The 17,448-nt window shown below is 43.0% G+C and overlaps 1 protein-coding gene across 8 annotated transcripts in view; it reads left to right on the top strand.

The window, feature by feature from the left end:
• Positions 1-17,147, top strand: part of SEL1L3 (SEL1L family member 3) — a 97,301-nt gene extending 80,154 nt beyond the window's left edge. For 2 of the 8 annotated variants that reach the window (XM_019928380.3, XM_019928378.3), the window contains 7 exons: positions 568-658; positions 791-875; positions 1,990-2,099; positions 6,570-6,697; positions 7,535-7,637; positions 7,720-7,792; positions 15,996-17,147. In XM_019928380.3, the coding sequence (XP_019783939.2) occupies positions 568-658; positions 791-875; positions 1,990-2,099; positions 6,570-6,697; positions 7,535-7,637; positions 7,720-7,792; positions 15,996-16,135 (730 nt within the window). In that variant the 3' untranslated portion in view covers positions 16,136-17,147. Of the gene's footprint in view, positions 1-567; positions 659-790; positions 1,321-1,989; positions 2,100-6,569; positions 6,698-7,448; positions 7,638-7,719; positions 7,793-7,864; positions 15,975-15,995 lie in introns of those variants that run through there. The other 6 variants (XM_073805132.1, XM_073805131.1, XM_073805133.1 and 3 more) reach the window with 6 other exon arrangements.
• The last annotated feature ends 301 nt before the right edge of the window (positions 17,148-17,448 follow it).

Here is a 17,448-nt window from a genome sequence, read left to right as displayed (position 1 = left end):
ATTGCCTCGCAATTATTCAATTGCCAGTGGTGTCGAATATTTACTTCTTTCAGATGTGTTTTTGGCCATTGGTATCAAGCCCCTTGCAAACTGCCTCTCCTTTGCCAAACTTCTAATGTACCACAGAAACTCAGCTTTAATTAAGCTTGTTCAGAGTCGTAAGCCCCATAAAGCCCTTCGCAAAACAGGACCCAAAAGTGCAGAGCTTTTTCTTAATACCACTTATCTCCTCTAAGCGAGGATGGAAGATGGAAGGATTTCAAGGACCCAAAGCTAATAGACAGCTCCCCAGCCAGCACGCGACGTACCATTCGGCCAGTAGAGGTAGCTGTTGTATCAACTAGCTCCCCAACCTTATCTGTGAGTTCAGCCTTTTAAGAGAGAAAATAAATCAGTGCATGCAGTATTTTTAACAACAGTATTTATTTAAAAAAAAAAAAAACCTCATGATTTTGTGGTTTTAAAAAAACTGCTTATTTTGTGCCCTCTTACGTGTGAATATAAAGCTCTCTGTGAGTATTAGTAAGAGCCACTCTATGAAATTTATTATTAATCATCTATTTTTAGGCACGAAGCTTTGCTGTATTATGTTTTAGCAGCAGAAACTGGAATTGAAGTGTCACAGACAAATTTAGCTCACATCTGTGAGGAGAGGCCAGTAAGTAAATGTATTCTCCTCAGACTAGAAGCTCTAAGGTTAAGGATAATGAATTGGGTTTTATGGAGGCAAAATTAATCACTTGGCAGAAATATTAATGAGTTAACTTTTTCTCCCCCTTCATCCCCTTAGGACCTGGCCAAGAGGTACTTGGATGTTAATTGTGTTTGGAGATACTATAATTTCTCTGTTTTTCAAATCGATGCTCCTTCATTTGGTATGTATAGAGAAATGGGTGCTAACTTGAAGCATTGGAGGCTTTTAATCTTTAGGAACAGGGAACATCTAACAGCTTTGTGTGGTGTAATATTTCTAAACAATTAAGAAACAGAGTGAAAAATCTCGGCTATTAAGATCTTCCCTAAACTCTGCTCTCAGTCTCAAGCAATACATTTCTCTTCATCCATTGTCTACCGAATGCTTGGACCCATCATTTCTAAGGAATCAGCGAGAATTCAAAAGAAAAAGCTATTCGGGAGAGATTCTCTGCGCCAGCCTTTTGCCTTTTTGCCCTCAGATGGATTCCCTGTCTTCCTGGCTCTGCCCTGTGTGATAGAGGGCTGACCTTCAGTAACTACAGTTCCCAGACTCCTTTGCCCAGTGACATCTGATTATTTTCAGCCAATGGGAGGCGCTGGCAGGAGATTGCAGGGTGGGAGGAGGTGAGAAGCCCAAGTATTTCTCCCCTTCTCTCTGCTTTGGGCTGTGTCTCTGGCAATGGCTGCATTTCCATGGTTCCAACTCCTGCCTGGCCGTCCATCCTCTGTGGTCTCAGCTGGCCCCCAGGCCTAGGAAGGTAGTGGCTTCCTGCATTGCTAATCTCTGGGTTGCCTACTGTTCCGCATTTGCCCTTTCAACTCTTCCAACACCCTGGTAACCAGTTCCCAGTGTTAAAATCCCTTTTTTGAACTACCTGAAGAAGATTCTATTCTGATTGGACGTTGAGTGATACATACACTCAAACAAAACTTTTTCCTCAGAGGAAAGATAACATATGTGGCTTAAACAGAGTAAAGAAATACACATCAGTCATCAAACCCAGGCAGCAAAATCTCCGTGCCCCAAACAACCTTGGCTGTTGGGGCTGTGATGTTGCAGACTGTGATTCTCACAAACAGACCCATTTAGGAGAGCTACCCAGCGAAGCAAGAAAATGTGTCTAGAAATGGGAGTGCTCAGTGCAATAATCTTTTTTTCCCTCCCCACGTCAAGGAAGCCTAAAGATGTACCTGTATCCAGATTTGGGTGGGAAAAACTCGCAGTCATGCAAATAGACCAATCATTTAAAAGGTCAGTCTGAAATAAAACTACTTGTCCTTTTTGTCCTGCAGCGTATTTGAAAATGGGAGACCTTTACTACTATGGTCACCAAAACCAATCACAAGACCTTGAGTTGTCCGTGCAGATGTATGCCCAAGCAGCGCTGGATGGAGACTCACAGGTAAACGGCAACAGAAATGAGCCCCTGGTGACGCTTCTTTGTGAGGTTGCAAAGTCACTTCTCATCCGTGTTCACGAGCCCCTCACAAAACCTCTCTGAGAGCACTAGCCAGAATGGCGAACCTTTATTGAGCACTTACTATGTTTCCCCTGCCATTCTCACAGCAACCTCGTGGGAGTGGGGATAATTAGACCTATTTTATAGTAAAGAACATCAAGATTGTGACAAGGTGATAAGTTGCTCAAGGCCAGACAAGCAGGTAGTAGGTGAAGCAGTCAGAGCCTAAACCCAGGTCTCCTGGCTCCAAACCCAGGAGTCTTTCTACCAGATTCCATCAAACTAGCTCACCAGGTAGGAAGGAACTCAAGCAATTGGAAGTGGTCAAAATGGGAAGTAGTTTGCTTGCATAGCTGAGCCAATAGTTTAGTGATAGGACTTTGCTCTCAGTGACCTTTTTTTTTGGGTGGGGGAGACTTCTTATTTTGGAATATTTGTAGAGTTATAGAAAAGTTGCATAGCCACAGTATCATTATCAAACTGAGAAATCAGTGTTGGTTCAGTACCATCAACTACATTTCAGACTTTATTTGTATTTCACTAGTTTTTCCACTAACATTATTTTTCTGTTCCAGGATCCCACATTGCATTTAGTTGTCATATTTCTTGAGTCCTCTTCAATCTGGGACGGTTTCTGTCTTTACTTGTCTTTCATGACGTTGATACCTTTGAAGAATACTGGTCAGATATTTTGTAGAATGGCCCTCGGTTTGGCCCTGTCTTCTGTTTTCTCGTGAATAGACTGAGATTATGCATTTGGGGCAAGGATAGCCCAGATGTTATATGTCCTTCTCAGCGTATCATATGTGGTGTACATAGTGTCACTATGTCTTTTTATTGGTGAGGCTGATCTCAATCACTCGGTGAAGGTGGTTTCTACTAGGTTTCTCCCATGTAAAGTTAATATTTTTCTCTTTCTAATTTGTAGATATCTTGGGGAGATAATTTGCAATGATGCAAATATTTGATTTCTCCTCCAACTTCTGCCCACTGATTTCAGTACCCTTCAGTAAATCTTGCCTGCAACAACTAACTGTAGTGTGCCAATGATGGTTTTCTGTTTCTCTCCTTCCTTCTACATTTGCTAATTGGACTTCTCTTGTGAGGATCTCAGGGCTGTTTCGTGATGGAAGCTGGAATAGCTGTTACCCTCTTATGCCACAGATCTCCTGTGTGATTTGTGATCTGATCACAAAGCAAAAGTTGGAAACTCATCCCTATCTTAGTCTTTTTTTTTTAAAGGAGGTACTACTTTTGCTTTTACCCCACATCTTTGTGCCTTCACAGCTATTTGTATATGGCAAGCCACTCAATCACTGACTCTTTGTTTTCTCATGTGTGAACTGGGGATAATAATAACATCCACCTCATAGGTTACAAGGATTAAATGAGATGTTGGACGTAAAGCACCAAGCCCAGCACTGAGTATGCTTAGTGGATATGATCTATCCTTTTATTATTTCTTCTGGAATGAAATAGGAGTTGGTACTAAAAGGATTTGCTGGTGAGCCAAACTCCGCTAGATGATTTATGTTGTTACTCAAAATTAGGCCTGGACCTAATTTTTTTTTTTCAGTTCTGATTTTTAATTTTTTCACAAGATGATGTTATAAAAACGTTAAAGAATAATTTTTTTTAAATAAACTTATTTATTTTATTTATTTATTTTTGACTGTGTTGGGTCTTTGTTGCTGTGCACGAGCTTTCTCTAACTGAGGCGAGCGGGGGCTACTCTTCGTTGTGGTGTGTGGGCTTCTCATTGTGGTGGCTTCTCTTGTTGCGGAGCACGGGCTCTAGGCACGCAGGCTTCAATAGTTGCAGCACGCGGGCTCAGTAGCTGTGGCTCGCGGGCTCTAGAGCACAGGCTCAGTAGTTGTGACGCACAGGCTTAGTTGCTCTGCGGCATGTGGGATCCTCCCGGACCAGGGCTCGAACCCATGTCCCCTGCATTGGCAGGCGGATTCTTAACCACTGCGCCACCAGGGAAGCCCAAGAATAATTTTTAAAGAGAAAACAAATCAAAGAATGCACCCACAGTTCCATGTCAGGGGCTTTCTTCCTTTGGATTTTCTTTCTTTTTTTTTAATTCCTTCAGTCTTCATGTCCCTTTCTAGTCCCAGCCACAGGCTAGTGGGTCTCTTTAATGGTAACTAGAGCACACGGGCCACTTGAAAAATCTGCTTCTTCTCACGTATTGTAGGAATGGGTGCATTCTATTGCATGGTCTCTGTAATTATTACTCTTAACTGCTGCCCCATATCCTGCTGAGCGGATAGACTGTCATTTATTGTTTTATCTTTTAATGGACATTTATTATCTTGTTTGCTAATTTATTGATGGATTTGACACATGTTTATGTAGTCCTGCCCTGTCTTAGACACCGCTTAGTGGTGGGGACGCAAGATTAAAAGATAGACAATATTTTTGCCTTCATGGGATTTATAGTCCGTTAAGGAAGACGTGAAGGTCATTTCCTATTGTGTTGCAATTATAGCAAGTGCTACCATGAACATTCTCATGTTTCCATCTTTTACCTCCGTTTGAATAATCTCTTTATAATCTGAGGGATGACGTTGCTAAGTCAAACAGTCTAAATGGTTTCATGGTTACATAATAATAGTATATTGCCGATTTACTTTCTGAAACTGTTTCCCAGTTAATGTATCACCAAGCAGTGCTTAGTATAAAAGGATCACTGAAATCTTGTCAGCACTGGATGTTTTCGTGACTTAATTTGGTAATTGAATGATTATAAGTTGCTCCTTGCTTATTGTTTCAAATTGTATGTATTTGACTACTACTGGGGATGGACACTTTTACATATACTCATCTATGATAATTTACCCTTTATATTTTCTTACGTGAATTCTCTATTCTTACTCTTTGTCTGCTTATCTATTGGAGTTTTGATATTTTTAATTTAAATTATAGTTAGTTCTTTATACATTTGCCCAGTAGATAATGAACCTTAAGCTATTACAATGCATACAAATATCCCCCTAGTCCATTTTCCAATTTATTTTAATCTTGTTATTTTTCCATTGTTCAGAGACTTTAAAATTTTATAAAGTCATTTTCTTCTTTTCTTCTAATACCTCGAGTTTTAAGAGAGCCTTTCTTTCAAAAAGTGGAGAAACAGTCTATTTTCTGCTTGTGTGTGTGTGAAATTTTAAGACACCTAATACTTGTATCTATTTAGAGGTTATTTAGCAGCAAGGTGGAACTTAAGATTTGAGGCTCTGAATCCCGTCTGCTTACATTTGAATCCCCTTTCCATCTGTATGACCTAGGGCAAATTCCTTAACTTCTCTGTGCCTCAGCTTCCTAGTAATAATAGTATAGAGGATAACAGAATCTATCTCAATTCGTTGTTGTGAGGATTAAGTGAATATATATATAAAACAGAACAAACCCTCATATATAGCATCACTCAGAAAATGCCAGCTGCTGTTATTTTTATCATGATCATCACATAGCTTGCTTGTGAGACTCCTGCAGTTTTACAACCTGGGGGATGGTGATTTTTATTTGGAATCAACTAAATGAAAGGAAAGGGAGGATATAAGTCATTAAAGCGTGACTATGCATTCTTTGAAGGGCAACAATTCAGTGGAATTTGTAAAGCCGTAATAATAAGTGACACATCATGTTTTGTTTATTTCTTGGTCTGGCCACGTGCTCAGCTCATGATGGACAGTGCATCTCCTCCAGGTCCTATAATAGTGTCCATCCTCTATGAAGCACTTCAACCATCAGGCTCTTAACTGTGTTATTTTACTGGACCTGCACAGCCCAGTAAGGCAGGTCCTACCTCTGTGGGTCAAGAACAAGATATATAATGAGAGGGAGGTGGGGAAGCGTACCAGAGTGGAGGGTCTGTACCAAGAGGAATCAGGTGAGGAGGTTTTCCTTGCTGCCCTAGGAAAGATCGGACAAACACTTGCACGTTACTGTGCGCATCAGAGGTCCTCTCCTCTTAGAATGTCAGCCCCGAGGACACACACAGCCACCTTTGTTAGAATTCTGACATACCGATGATGACCCAGGGTATAGTCTGTAAGTGACGGACACTGCCTTTGAGTCGATATTCTGGGTTTGTTAATGATACAAGGGCACGTTTTCCAGCGAGTTCTGTTTTGAGAGAATGAACAGGAAAGGACAGATTCCCCCCGTGGCTGGCTTCTGAGCAGATGGGACACAGCGTCCTCTGAAAGCCTCCTGGTTCTTCTGCAAATAAGTTCCTCAGATGCATATATTTAGGGAAACAATTCATCAGTGAAGATGACAAAACCATCTGGCTCTAGGGACTGAAAAAAAAAAATCTAGAAGTTGTAAAAGTTTACATTCTGATGAAGTGTCCGTCTAGGCTTTATTATAAGGAGTGAATGAGTTTGGTTTGTGGCTTCTTTTCAGGGATTTTTTAACCTGGCCCTGCTAATTGAGGAAGGTGCTATAATCCCACATCATATTTTGGATTTCTTGGAAATTGACCCGACTATCCATTCTAATAACATCTCCATCCTCCAAGAACTGTACGAAAGGTGAGTTCAGAGCCTCTTTAATACCGTAGCAGCTGGAGGAACACAAGTGGGTGGTGTTTGCTTCTTGGTTAAAGTTAGCCTTGGTCTTATTTTCTTCTTCTTCTTATTATTTTTCCCCGACACGCGGGCCTCTCACTGTTGTGGCCTCTCCCGTTGCGGAGCACAGGCTCCGGATGTGCAGGCTCAGCAGCCATGGCTCACGGGCCCAGCCGCTCCGCGGCACGTGGGATCCTCCTGGACCGGGGCACGAACCCATGTCCCCTGCATCGGCAGGCGGACTCTCAACCACTGCGCCACCAGGGAAGCTCCTTGGTCTTATTTTCTAATGTCAGTGGTTATAAAGGGCTCAGGATTTGTTCTGATTAGAGAACACTCAGCTGGACCCAAACTTAATTCCCTTTTCTAGTATCTGAGGATTAAGATATAGAATGTGCTAGATTTGAAGTTAAAATGCTGACTAAGTTTTTCCACGAGAGTGGAAAAAAGAAAGTGTCCAATAAGATGATGCTTTTCTGCAAGATAGGGAGGCATCCCAGTGTCTGGACTTTGGACACAGACACTCACATAAAAGTGTTCCTTGGCAGCTCCTGTGCTACAAGGGCCTCCTGGACCTGTCTTTTTATGAAGGACAAGACTGGCCTTTTTCTGAGATGTTTGCCAGGATCCTAGAATTTCAGCACAGGCTCACACCCCTCAGAACTGGTTTTATTTCTTTTTTCTCTCATTTTACATGTGCTCATTTGACCCAAAGCAGAAGGATGTGGGTTTGAGGATCTGCAAATGTCGGTCGTAAGTAACGCTACCAATGTTTGGCAACACTGTGCTTTTTGTCTGCAGGTGCTGGAGCCACAGCAGCGAGGAGTCCTTCAGCCCCTGCTCCCTGGCCTGGCTTTACCTTAACCTCCGGCTTATCTGGGGTGCCACCCTGCACTCTGCCCTGGTAGGAACTGTCTCCCCTCAGCCCTGTCCTCATGGTCCCCACCCTTTGTCAGTCATCTGACATGTGCTTTGGATGTTTGCAGATCTACTTTCTGGGAACCTTCCTGCTGTCTGCATTGATCGCCTGGACCGTGCAGTATTGCCAGTCTGTCTCAGGTAAAGATTTATAAAAAGCCAGGGCAATATAAAAAATGTAGGAGGGACTTCCCTGGTGACGTAGTGGTTAAGAATCCTCCTGCCAATGCAGGGGATACGGGTTCGAGCCCTGGTCCGGGAAGATCCTACGTGCTGCGGAGCAACTAAGCCTGTGCACCACAACTACTGAGCCCGCATGCTGCAACTGCTGAAGCCCATGCGCCTAGAGCCCGTGCTCTGTAGCAAGAGAAGCCACCACAATGAGAAGCCCACACACCGCAAAAAAGAGTAGCCCCTGCTCTTCATAACTACAGAAAGCCCGCACACAGCAACGAACACCCAATGCAGCCAAAACTAAATAAATTAATTAACTAATTCTAAAAATTCTTAAAAAAAATATATAGGAATTCTTTTTCCTTACTAGAAAAATGACACTCTCCCTCCTTAGCCATTCTGCTTCCTTTCGTTAGGAGGATCGTTCACATGTGGTTACCCCTAGGGCTGTCTCGTAATCTCTGGCTGATGGAAGGCTCCAATTATTGTTACATTTTTCAAAGTAAGCAAGGATTTTTTAAAATAAGGTGCTTAAGAAATTGAACAAAAATGTCTTCTCCAATTCAAAGTACACCTGCTATCAAAACGATACCTTGTGTGTCTTAAAACCCAGTTCTGAGGCCCCCTCTAGCACGAAGTCTTCCTGTTTATCCCAGTCGAGGAATCAAATGTGTAAGATAATAAACAAGCACTTGTGATGAGTAAAAATACCCGGCCACTGAGATTCAGAGGGAGGGGTCGAGGGGGACAGTAGAGCCAGCAGTTAGTCTAGTGTGGATTCTACTAGTCACTATTTCTTTTCTGAGCTAGTGTAGGGCAGTAGTTAAGGAGATAGGCACCCCAGTCCTTTCTAGCTAGGTTTAGAGTCCAGGCTTAGCTCTTCATTAGCTGTGTGACTTATGGCCAGTTATTTCACTTTCCTGATCCCCCAATTTCTCATCAATAAAATGAAGTTATAATAGTAGCTACTTCTCAGGGTTGTTAGGAGAGTTCAGTGAAAAAAATACACATGACACCAAAATGTTAGCTGTTGTATTTATTTGGCATATAAAACCCTCTCAATAATGTTAACTGTCATGTTTATCTTCCCTATGAGATCATAAGCTGAGTCAGAGGAAGGCCTTGGTCCCATCATTTATGATCTCACACTTAGTAGGTACTGAAATTTGCAAACATCTCTCAGGGGAGAATTCCAATTCCCAACCATCTTGGAAGCTACAGAAGGACAGAATCACTCACAAAGACCAACAGGGACATTTACAAATGGATACATTAGGGCCGGACATGGCATTTGAGCATCGGCACAGCCATTATTTGTGTAGCAGATAATGAAAAGCAAAAGAAGTGCATTTCAGCACAGATTTGATGGTGAGACAGAAGCCACTGTTCGGAGAGGCTAATACGGAGTCATTTTCCCCCATTTATCTGAGGAGGTTAACAAGGAACCACCAAAAGCCCTTCCAGGGCTTCCCTGGTGGCGCAGTGGTTGAGAGTCCGCCTGCCGATGCAGGGGACACGGGTTCGTGCCCTGGTCCGGGAAGATCCTACATGCCGCGGAGCGGCTGGGCCCGTGAGCCATGGCCGCTGAGCCTGCGCATCCGGAGCCTGTGCTCCGCAATGGGAGAGGCCACAACAGTGAGAGGCCCGCGTACCGCAAAATAAATAAATAAAATTTAAAAAGCCCTTCCAGGTTTGATGCCCTGTAGCACGCCAGCTGGTAAGTTTTCCTCATGCAAATTCTGTCCCATCCCTAAATTTGTTCCCAGGTATAGCGCATTTATTTTGCATCTTGTCAGTGTTTTCCATTTCAAATTATCTTTGTCTTTTTTACTCTGTAGAAATATTGTTATGATTATTACAAATGCAATTCCATTAGAGGAGCTGAAAATTGTCTTTCTCATTTTATGCCAGCTGGTAGCCATGAAAATTCATGGGCTGGTGGAATGGCTTTTATCAGAAGTCATCATTTTTTCCTTTTTCCATAGCTTCATTATCAGTCCTTCCACATTCCCATCTCCCTGTCCCTCCTGCCTTTTGATATACTTTCCCCTTCCTGTGTATCCTTTGCTCTTTCACTCATTTGTTTTTCATTTTTTTCAAACTCTTTCACTTGCTTCTTCCTGTACATACCTCTTCCCTTCGGTGAGCGTTGGAGAAGTCTGGATAGGATCTTAAAAATAATTTAATTCTATGCCCTTCATCTTACAGATGAAGAAATGGGGCTAAAGGAATGCCGTGGTCTGCCCAAAATCACAAAATAGAGTCCATGAAAGGATGTAGGGCAGCAGACTTCTGAACTTTTTCACACTTAAGATACTCTAAAACAGTGGCTACCATCTGCCTCTGACCCACTGTCCCCTTACATAAGATGTATTTTTTAACACATTTTTTTGGTGCCTTGAAATGAATGACAAGTAATCTGCCTACACACTTAGTTTTAAAAATAATGCCCTAAACAGCAATATAAAGGAGAAATAAAAAGAAAGTAATTATAATAAAATAATATGTATTTCAATATGTAAATTCTAGCCCCGCACTTCTTAATTTCAGTGTGCACAGGAATCACACGGGGATCTGGTTAAATGCAGATTCTAAGTCAGTCGGTCTGTGGGTGGCCTCTGAGAGCCTGCATTTCTCACAAGGTTTCAGGTTACATTCACGATGCTGTTCCACACACTTAGAGTCATAAGGGCATAGAAGTTAAAAAAAAAAAAGGAGTCTCCACATATTTCCAAAATGTGCCCCTACAGTGGTACATACCAGCCCTGTTAGGACTAGTGTTGAATTAAAATATGTAGTAAATTATTTTCCTATTTTTAAAGTCCTCCATATAAGTGCAAATTTGTCAATGACTTTGAAATAAGAGGGTACTCCATCAGTGACTGGACAATGGGGCAAGGGGGATGGAAGCATAGAAAAGCAGCAGAGAAGCACTGCAGGGGTCTCTCAGCGGGCAGAATTTCTACCGCGGGCGTCTCTCCGAGGAGCTGGTGCCCGAGGTCCATGAGCCACCCCGTGGGAAGGTGACGGATGTAGTAGATGTTGGTGGTAACCCTGGCCGTGGTTAAGCCGGCACAGGAATGCAGCCTAGAGCGGAGACTGCCAGAGCGGAGAGGGACAGGATTTGAGAGTTAAGAGCCTCCCTTAAGGTGCTGGGTAGGAGGAGTGTGCTCTAAGTTAGGGATCTCTGTCATTTTGTGATTTGCACTTTTTCCAGTCAGTTGTTTCTAAAAACTAATGATTTATGGCCAAACCTTTAAATTGAGCTGTCCATCCATTTTGCGTTCAGCTCCAACTACCTTCATTTTCCTCCTGAGTTTATACGCTTTGTGATATATAATCAACACGTTACCACACTTGCCACAGTAAACTGTCCTGTGTTCAGAAGGCTAGCGGTGTGGGACAGTAGCTAACAGCACAGAGCGCTAAGATGCTGGCCTGTCACTAGCTGTGTGACCTTGGGCAAGGGAGGGACCTTCTCTGTGCCTTAGTTTCCTGTTCTCTAAAACAGCAGAATTAGTAGTACACCTGTGTCGTATTGTAGTTGAGAGAACCCAATGAGGGAACACTGAGTAAAGTATTTAGAACTCAAGAAATGTTAGCCCAGTAGCTCCTAAGGAGTAATGCCCTCTAGGGCATTTTACTTGCAATTAAAGTACGCTGACACCAGGTAGCGCCTACACTTAAAGAGCTTGGTTTACCTCAGTAAGTGGCAGACACCACTACCAGAGACTAGCATGCTTTTCTATGCTATTAGACTCTTTCTAAAACATAAAGCTCTTTTTTAAAAAACAGCTGAACAAAAATACTGACTAGTCTAGCTAGCGTACCAAAACAAGTCCACAAAAAATATTACGTATGCAAAAAAATCTCTTTTATTTCCTTTGAGGGAACTTGATTTTGATTCCTAGCTTGCATACTACCAGGCAGCTCAGTCTTTCTTGAAGCTGATGCCTCCCAGGGACGTGCAAAGGTCCCTGGGTTTTTGGTAGCACTAACTACTCAGATGGTCACCAGTATGTTAGCAGAATACACATTGCCCTGGGCCTACGCCATCCTTCCAGGTCCGTCGGCTTCGCAGCTTCTGGGTCACCTACAAGTCCCATTGTCTTTGCCAAAGCTGAGCACCTTAGCCTTTTTTTTCCTGCCAGGTCTTCCTTTCTCAGGTTGCTGAAGGGCAAGGTGAGGGCTCTGCTGGGGTACACCCACAGCCAGACTTAGCCACTTTCCCACACTCCAGAAACCTCCTTTCCCTGCCTCATTTCATCTCTAAAGCACTTTCCCTCTCCCCCTCCCTGTCAAGGATGCCAAGCATAATTGCTTTAATGGACCCAGGCTTTGGGAAAAACAAAAAATCCCGAAGTAAAGTATGTCTAGAACCATATCTCCCCTGAGACTGAAAAGACATGGAGCATGGCTGGCTGCCTGGTGGAAGGTAAAGGGAAGAATAGAGGGAGAAAATGGAAAAGACCGCTTCAGAGAGAGTCCTGCCTTCCTCGTGTTATTGTCAACTTTGTGTCTAAATAGAATACACAGTATAGAGCGAGATCTGCAGAACTACCAGCTCTGGGCGTGACGTGCTCACCTTTTAAACCAATGTCAGCCTATTCAAAACATTCATAATTTAAGCCAACTCATCCTTTTTGCCTAAGTGGTTAGCCAAGTGGTCTTTTAAAAAGAGTAAGATGATATGAACAAGATCAATTAAACCTTTTCCTACTCTTTTCCTGTCCTCTACATTTCCAGTTAATGAGGTACTAAAATTACAGTAAAATGTCACAAAGTGGTACTCATGCAAAAAGCAGCAGCCTTAAAGTCAGAGCGATTTAATGGTGAGATGTTACTTTTCTCCTATCTCATTACCCTTGCTGCCCTCCCAGTATCTTTACTCACAAGAAATGTTTAAATGACATGGATCTTACACGTGGACTGGTCCCTGCTGGATCCAGAGGCCCAAATGAAGTAGATTAGATCTTATTCATAGTATATGATTTCCAGAGCTTCCCTCCCTCACCTCCTTACCCCCCCACCACCGCTTCATCTTTGTAAATAGTCTATTATCTCTGGATTCACCCAATATATTCTCTCCTATTCGTCTTTCTTTTATGCTCCCATCTGGTCAACTGGCAAGCAGATATTTCCCCTGCAGTGGTCCACAACAGAGGTTGGCCAATTTTTTTCTGTAAAGGGCCAGATAATAGACATTTGGGGCTTTGAGGGCCATCTCTGTCACAACTACTCAACTTTCATTAGAGTGCAAAATCAGGCATTGACAATACAGGAAAACAAATGATATGGCTGGTCTCCAATAAAACGTTATCGTGGACATGAAGATTTGAATCTCACGTGTTTCTCACGTGTCACAAAATAGTACTCTTCTCTTGATTTTTATTCAACCATTTCAAAATGCAAAAACCATGCTTAGATTGCAAGCCATACAGAAGCAGGCAGCGAGCCACCTGAGGCCCGTGGGCTGCAGTCTGCCAGCTCAGGGCCGGCTCTTTATCATTCTCACTAATGTACAGAAAATGGTCCCTCAAGCAGCAAATAATCCAAAAATCGCTTTTGACTCAGGAATAGACTGTAATTTTTGAAGCAGCACGCTGATTTTCCTCATTACCTTGATTCTAATCCGGTAATCACATTAGGACAGATTCCAGGTGATCAGAGACAAAGAGGCCACTTTAAAATTATGACGGGCTGTTGGGGGGTTTGTCCAGTGATTGCAAACTGCTGCTGGAAATGGGAGAGTTCTCACGTGGATAATAACAAACTTACTGCCGAAACATCGAGCATTTTTGTTATGCTCTGATAAGAAGATTTCAGTGGTGGAGATGCTAATTATGCATTCCTTCTACATTTACACAGTGGCACTTTTTTTGTTTTAATCAGAAAACTGATTGCTGATTTATCTTGTTACCATGGTGATTTAAACATTTCCCTGAGCTTGAAAAGGAAAAATACGTGCCTTAGTACTTCATTAACTTCCTCAGAGAATCATCAGAAAGATAACTGTTAGGACCCAAGAAGTCTTGGACACCATTTAATCCAAGCCCCTCAATTCACAGATGAGGAAACCAAAGCCTGTGAGATTCAAGCGTTTTAGGACTGAAATGTCTGCCATTCTGTATCTACCCCTAAGTCACCTATTAGTGGTAGATAAATGAGACTTGCCCAGAACGGGTCTCCTGACTCCAGCAAATGGTCTTTGTGCCGCATCACTGGGTCTCATGGTCCCTGCCGCGGTTAGATCACCTGCCAGAGTGATGGCTTTGACCTAGAAGCGTCACATCATTATGCAACACCTGGGCCCCCTCTGCACCGCCACCACTATCCTGTTCTTTCAGAACAGTCTCTGGATTCACAAGGTTTTCTGTAGCTATTGGAAGGGGTTCCTTGGAGAATTCCTTTACATATTCAAAAAGGTCAGAGGCTTTGGAGCCCGCTCCGGAATTTCCTAGTATAGCCTCTTGCAGGTGGAAATCTTGAAGAGCTTATCTAGAAGTCAGATGGTCAACAAGTGATGGCATCTTCTATAGGTCGATACATTTCAGGATGGACATTTGGGAACCTTTAAGAATAGTCCCACCTACTGAAAATGGTATGAGACTCAAGGACTGCTGAGCTTAAGAGCACTGCTTAAAGGCAATTGTTCGCACAAACCATGGCCACCGTGCTAGCTGTATGTCACACACCCCTGCAGGCTGGTACCGCCACTTTACAGATAGAGAAACTGAAGCTCAGAGAGGTTAAGTAACTTGCTCAATATCACTCAGCTGGTAACTGTAAGGACCATGTGACTCTGGACTTTCTGGCTTCAAAGTTTTGGCTATTTTCATAGGCTACTGGGGTCTAAAAGTGGACTATAAAGCATCCCAGAAACAAACACCCCAACTTTTTCATCAGTCCTGCAAGCGAGGCCCCAGAAATTGATACATCAACACATTGCCATGGTAAACCAGGTCACTAGTAGTAAGAGCTAACATCTGTTGAGTACCTAGGCAAGCCAGACACTGTTCTAAAAACCCTATATATGTGAACTCATCTAATCCTTATAAGAGCAAAATAAGGTACAGATATTCTTATTTTCTCCATTTGTTAGAGGCAGAAGGAGAGTAGGTAACTTGTCCAAGGTCACATAACTGATAAAGGGCAGAGCAGCCGGGTCCCAGAGCCCACAGTCTTATGGACAGGATACTTCACAGCCTTAGTACATAAAGCAGGTGTGTGGGCCTCAGCACTAGTGATATTTGGAGCTGGGTCATTCTTCGTTCGGGAGGGGGGCTGGCCCAGGCATTTTAGGACGCTTAGCAGCACCCCTGGCTTCTACCCACTAAATGCCAGCAGCACCCCATCCTCCAGCTGTGACAACCAAAAATGTCTACCGACATTGCCAACTGTCCCCGGGAGTCGAAATTACCCCCACTTGAAAGCTATTGCCATAAAGTATAAAACTTTATAAGCTTCCCTAACCTTTATTGTGGTTCAACCTCCTTACTGAAGGTAGGTTGAAAAACAATTAAACCTAGTAATTATGCTTTCCAAAATGTATACACATTTACTTAAAGAATTCAATTTAAATCAAATTTGGCATATCATCCAAATGGAATCAGAATGTGAATAAAACCAACACTCTTTCTGATTGATCGGTGTAATCCAGAGCTTGCATTGCATCAGTACTAGGTGAAAAAAAGAGATATGACCATAGGAAACATAGACCAAGGAGTTCCTTCTTTCCTTCCTTCCTTCCTCCCTCCCTCCCTCCCTCCCTTCCTCTCCCCGCCTTTCTTTTCTTTCTTTCTTTCTTTCTTTCTTCCTTTCTTCCTTCCTTCCTTCCTTCCTTCCTTTCTTTCTTTCTTTCTTTCTTCTTTCTTTCTTTCTTTTTCTCGCTCTCTTTCTTAATATTTACACACCCCTGTAAAGTCACAGAATAAATTCAGGACTTAGAATCCCAGAAATTTTTGCACATCTGTTTCAACCTACCATTTTATAGGAGGGGACACCAAAGTCCAAAGAACCTAGATAATGGGTCCAAAGTTGCTCATCCAGTTAGTGCCAGGACCACTAGTCTAGAAGCGTCTCTCCTGGCTTGCAAGGGTCTAGGTGTGGCTGTGTGTCCTGCATGTACTGTTTTGAATATTCAGCACTTGTTGTTCATGTGTCTCTGCAGCCAGTGGTTCCCATCCGACACCAGCCCGGGCTCCCCGAGACCCTACTGCCCCTGCTGCAAGTCCAGCTGTGACTCCAGCTGCAGGCGCCTCTGCTCAGGACCAGCCCACTGTCACCAGCAACCTGGAGCCACGTGGGTGAACTGTGCACTCCATGTCTCTCCAGATGAGAGAGAATCCTTTCAACAGCTGGTATTGGATAGCTGGGGCTGGGGCATTATACACCTTAAATGTCTTGTCAACTGGATGTGAATTTTGCACTTGGTGTCTTTTTTTTTTTAAATCAAAGAAATACCCAGAGCAGACAGTGGTTATACCAAAGGTTATCAAACAAATACAAGGAGCATCCTGATCACAGGGACATGTCGGGGAGGTTAAGCGGGTCACTGCGGATGTCCATTTCTAATGACTGTGTGTATGGGGGAGTCAGAGTGTGCCTTGTGGCGTATCCGAATCCTTATACACTGAGATGGACTTTAAGAATCTTAGCCCCTTGTTCATTCCCTATTATTAAAAAACAGAAGATTGTGACTTCTCTACCAGTTAGATAATATTTGGTGTGTGTGTTTGCCACTGCCCTACCCCTCGCAGTCCCATGGACAGATTTCCATGTGACATCCAAGACCCAGCAATTCTAAGGCACCTTGAAATAATGGGTTAAGGCTGGAAATACAGGGAAGGCGATGGCTTTGTAAATTGGGTTTACATTTTTCTTCTTGAATTTTTCTAGGGCTGTAGTGCTTCCGAATCATTTAATGACACTGTTGGATATCGTTTACCTTTCAATTGCAATCCATGAAATAACATTTAGAAAATTCTTAGTATTTAGGTCTAGTCTTTTCCATGAATTGCCCATTAGAATAGACTGGCAGCAGTGGAATACGCAGGAAACAAGCCTTTAGCTCATAGTCTCATTCCCCGCCCTTTATGCCTGCCTGCGTCTGCATAGGGGCATGTGTGTGTATGTGTGTGTGTGTGTGTGGGTGTGTGTGTGGGTGGGGGGGGGACGGATAGAGAGGGAGGAAGGGGAAGAGCAGACTGTCTACGCTGTATGCTGCTAAGGTAGTAAATAAATTGCAATACTGTGGGTCCAAACTACTCTTTGCACTACTTTAGTTACAGTAGCAAATAAAAATTATTTTTATAGCATTGTCTCCTGGGAAGTGTCTTTATTTCCTTTTTCATAATTACTGTTTCGTTTTGCATCGTTACTGTTGTCATCACACAAAGTCCTAAGGTCCATGCATTTTCTTCAAGGAGGCAAAAAATGTCCCCTCATCAGAGGGGTTAATTCTGGTAACCATTAACGTTTCTGGATAGAGAGGTGGCAGGAGGCCTCTCTCCCAGAAGCCCGAGCTCAGGGTCTGGCCCCTGAAATGTTTGCACAGTATCAGCCATTGTTTCAGGGTTCTGGCTGTTGTGAGGCTGGATTTCTATCAGTTCTAGGTTAAGTCT

This window comes from Tursiops truncatus, chromosome 5 (assembly GCF_011762595.2).
Source record: "Tursiops truncatus isolate mTurTru1 chromosome 5, mTurTru1.mat.Y, whole genome shotgun sequence".
NCBI classification, from domain to species: Eukaryota; Metazoa; Chordata; class Mammalia; order Artiodactyla; family Delphinidae; genus Tursiops; species Tursiops truncatus.
This window is presented reverse-complemented; position numbering and strand designations above follow the sequence as displayed.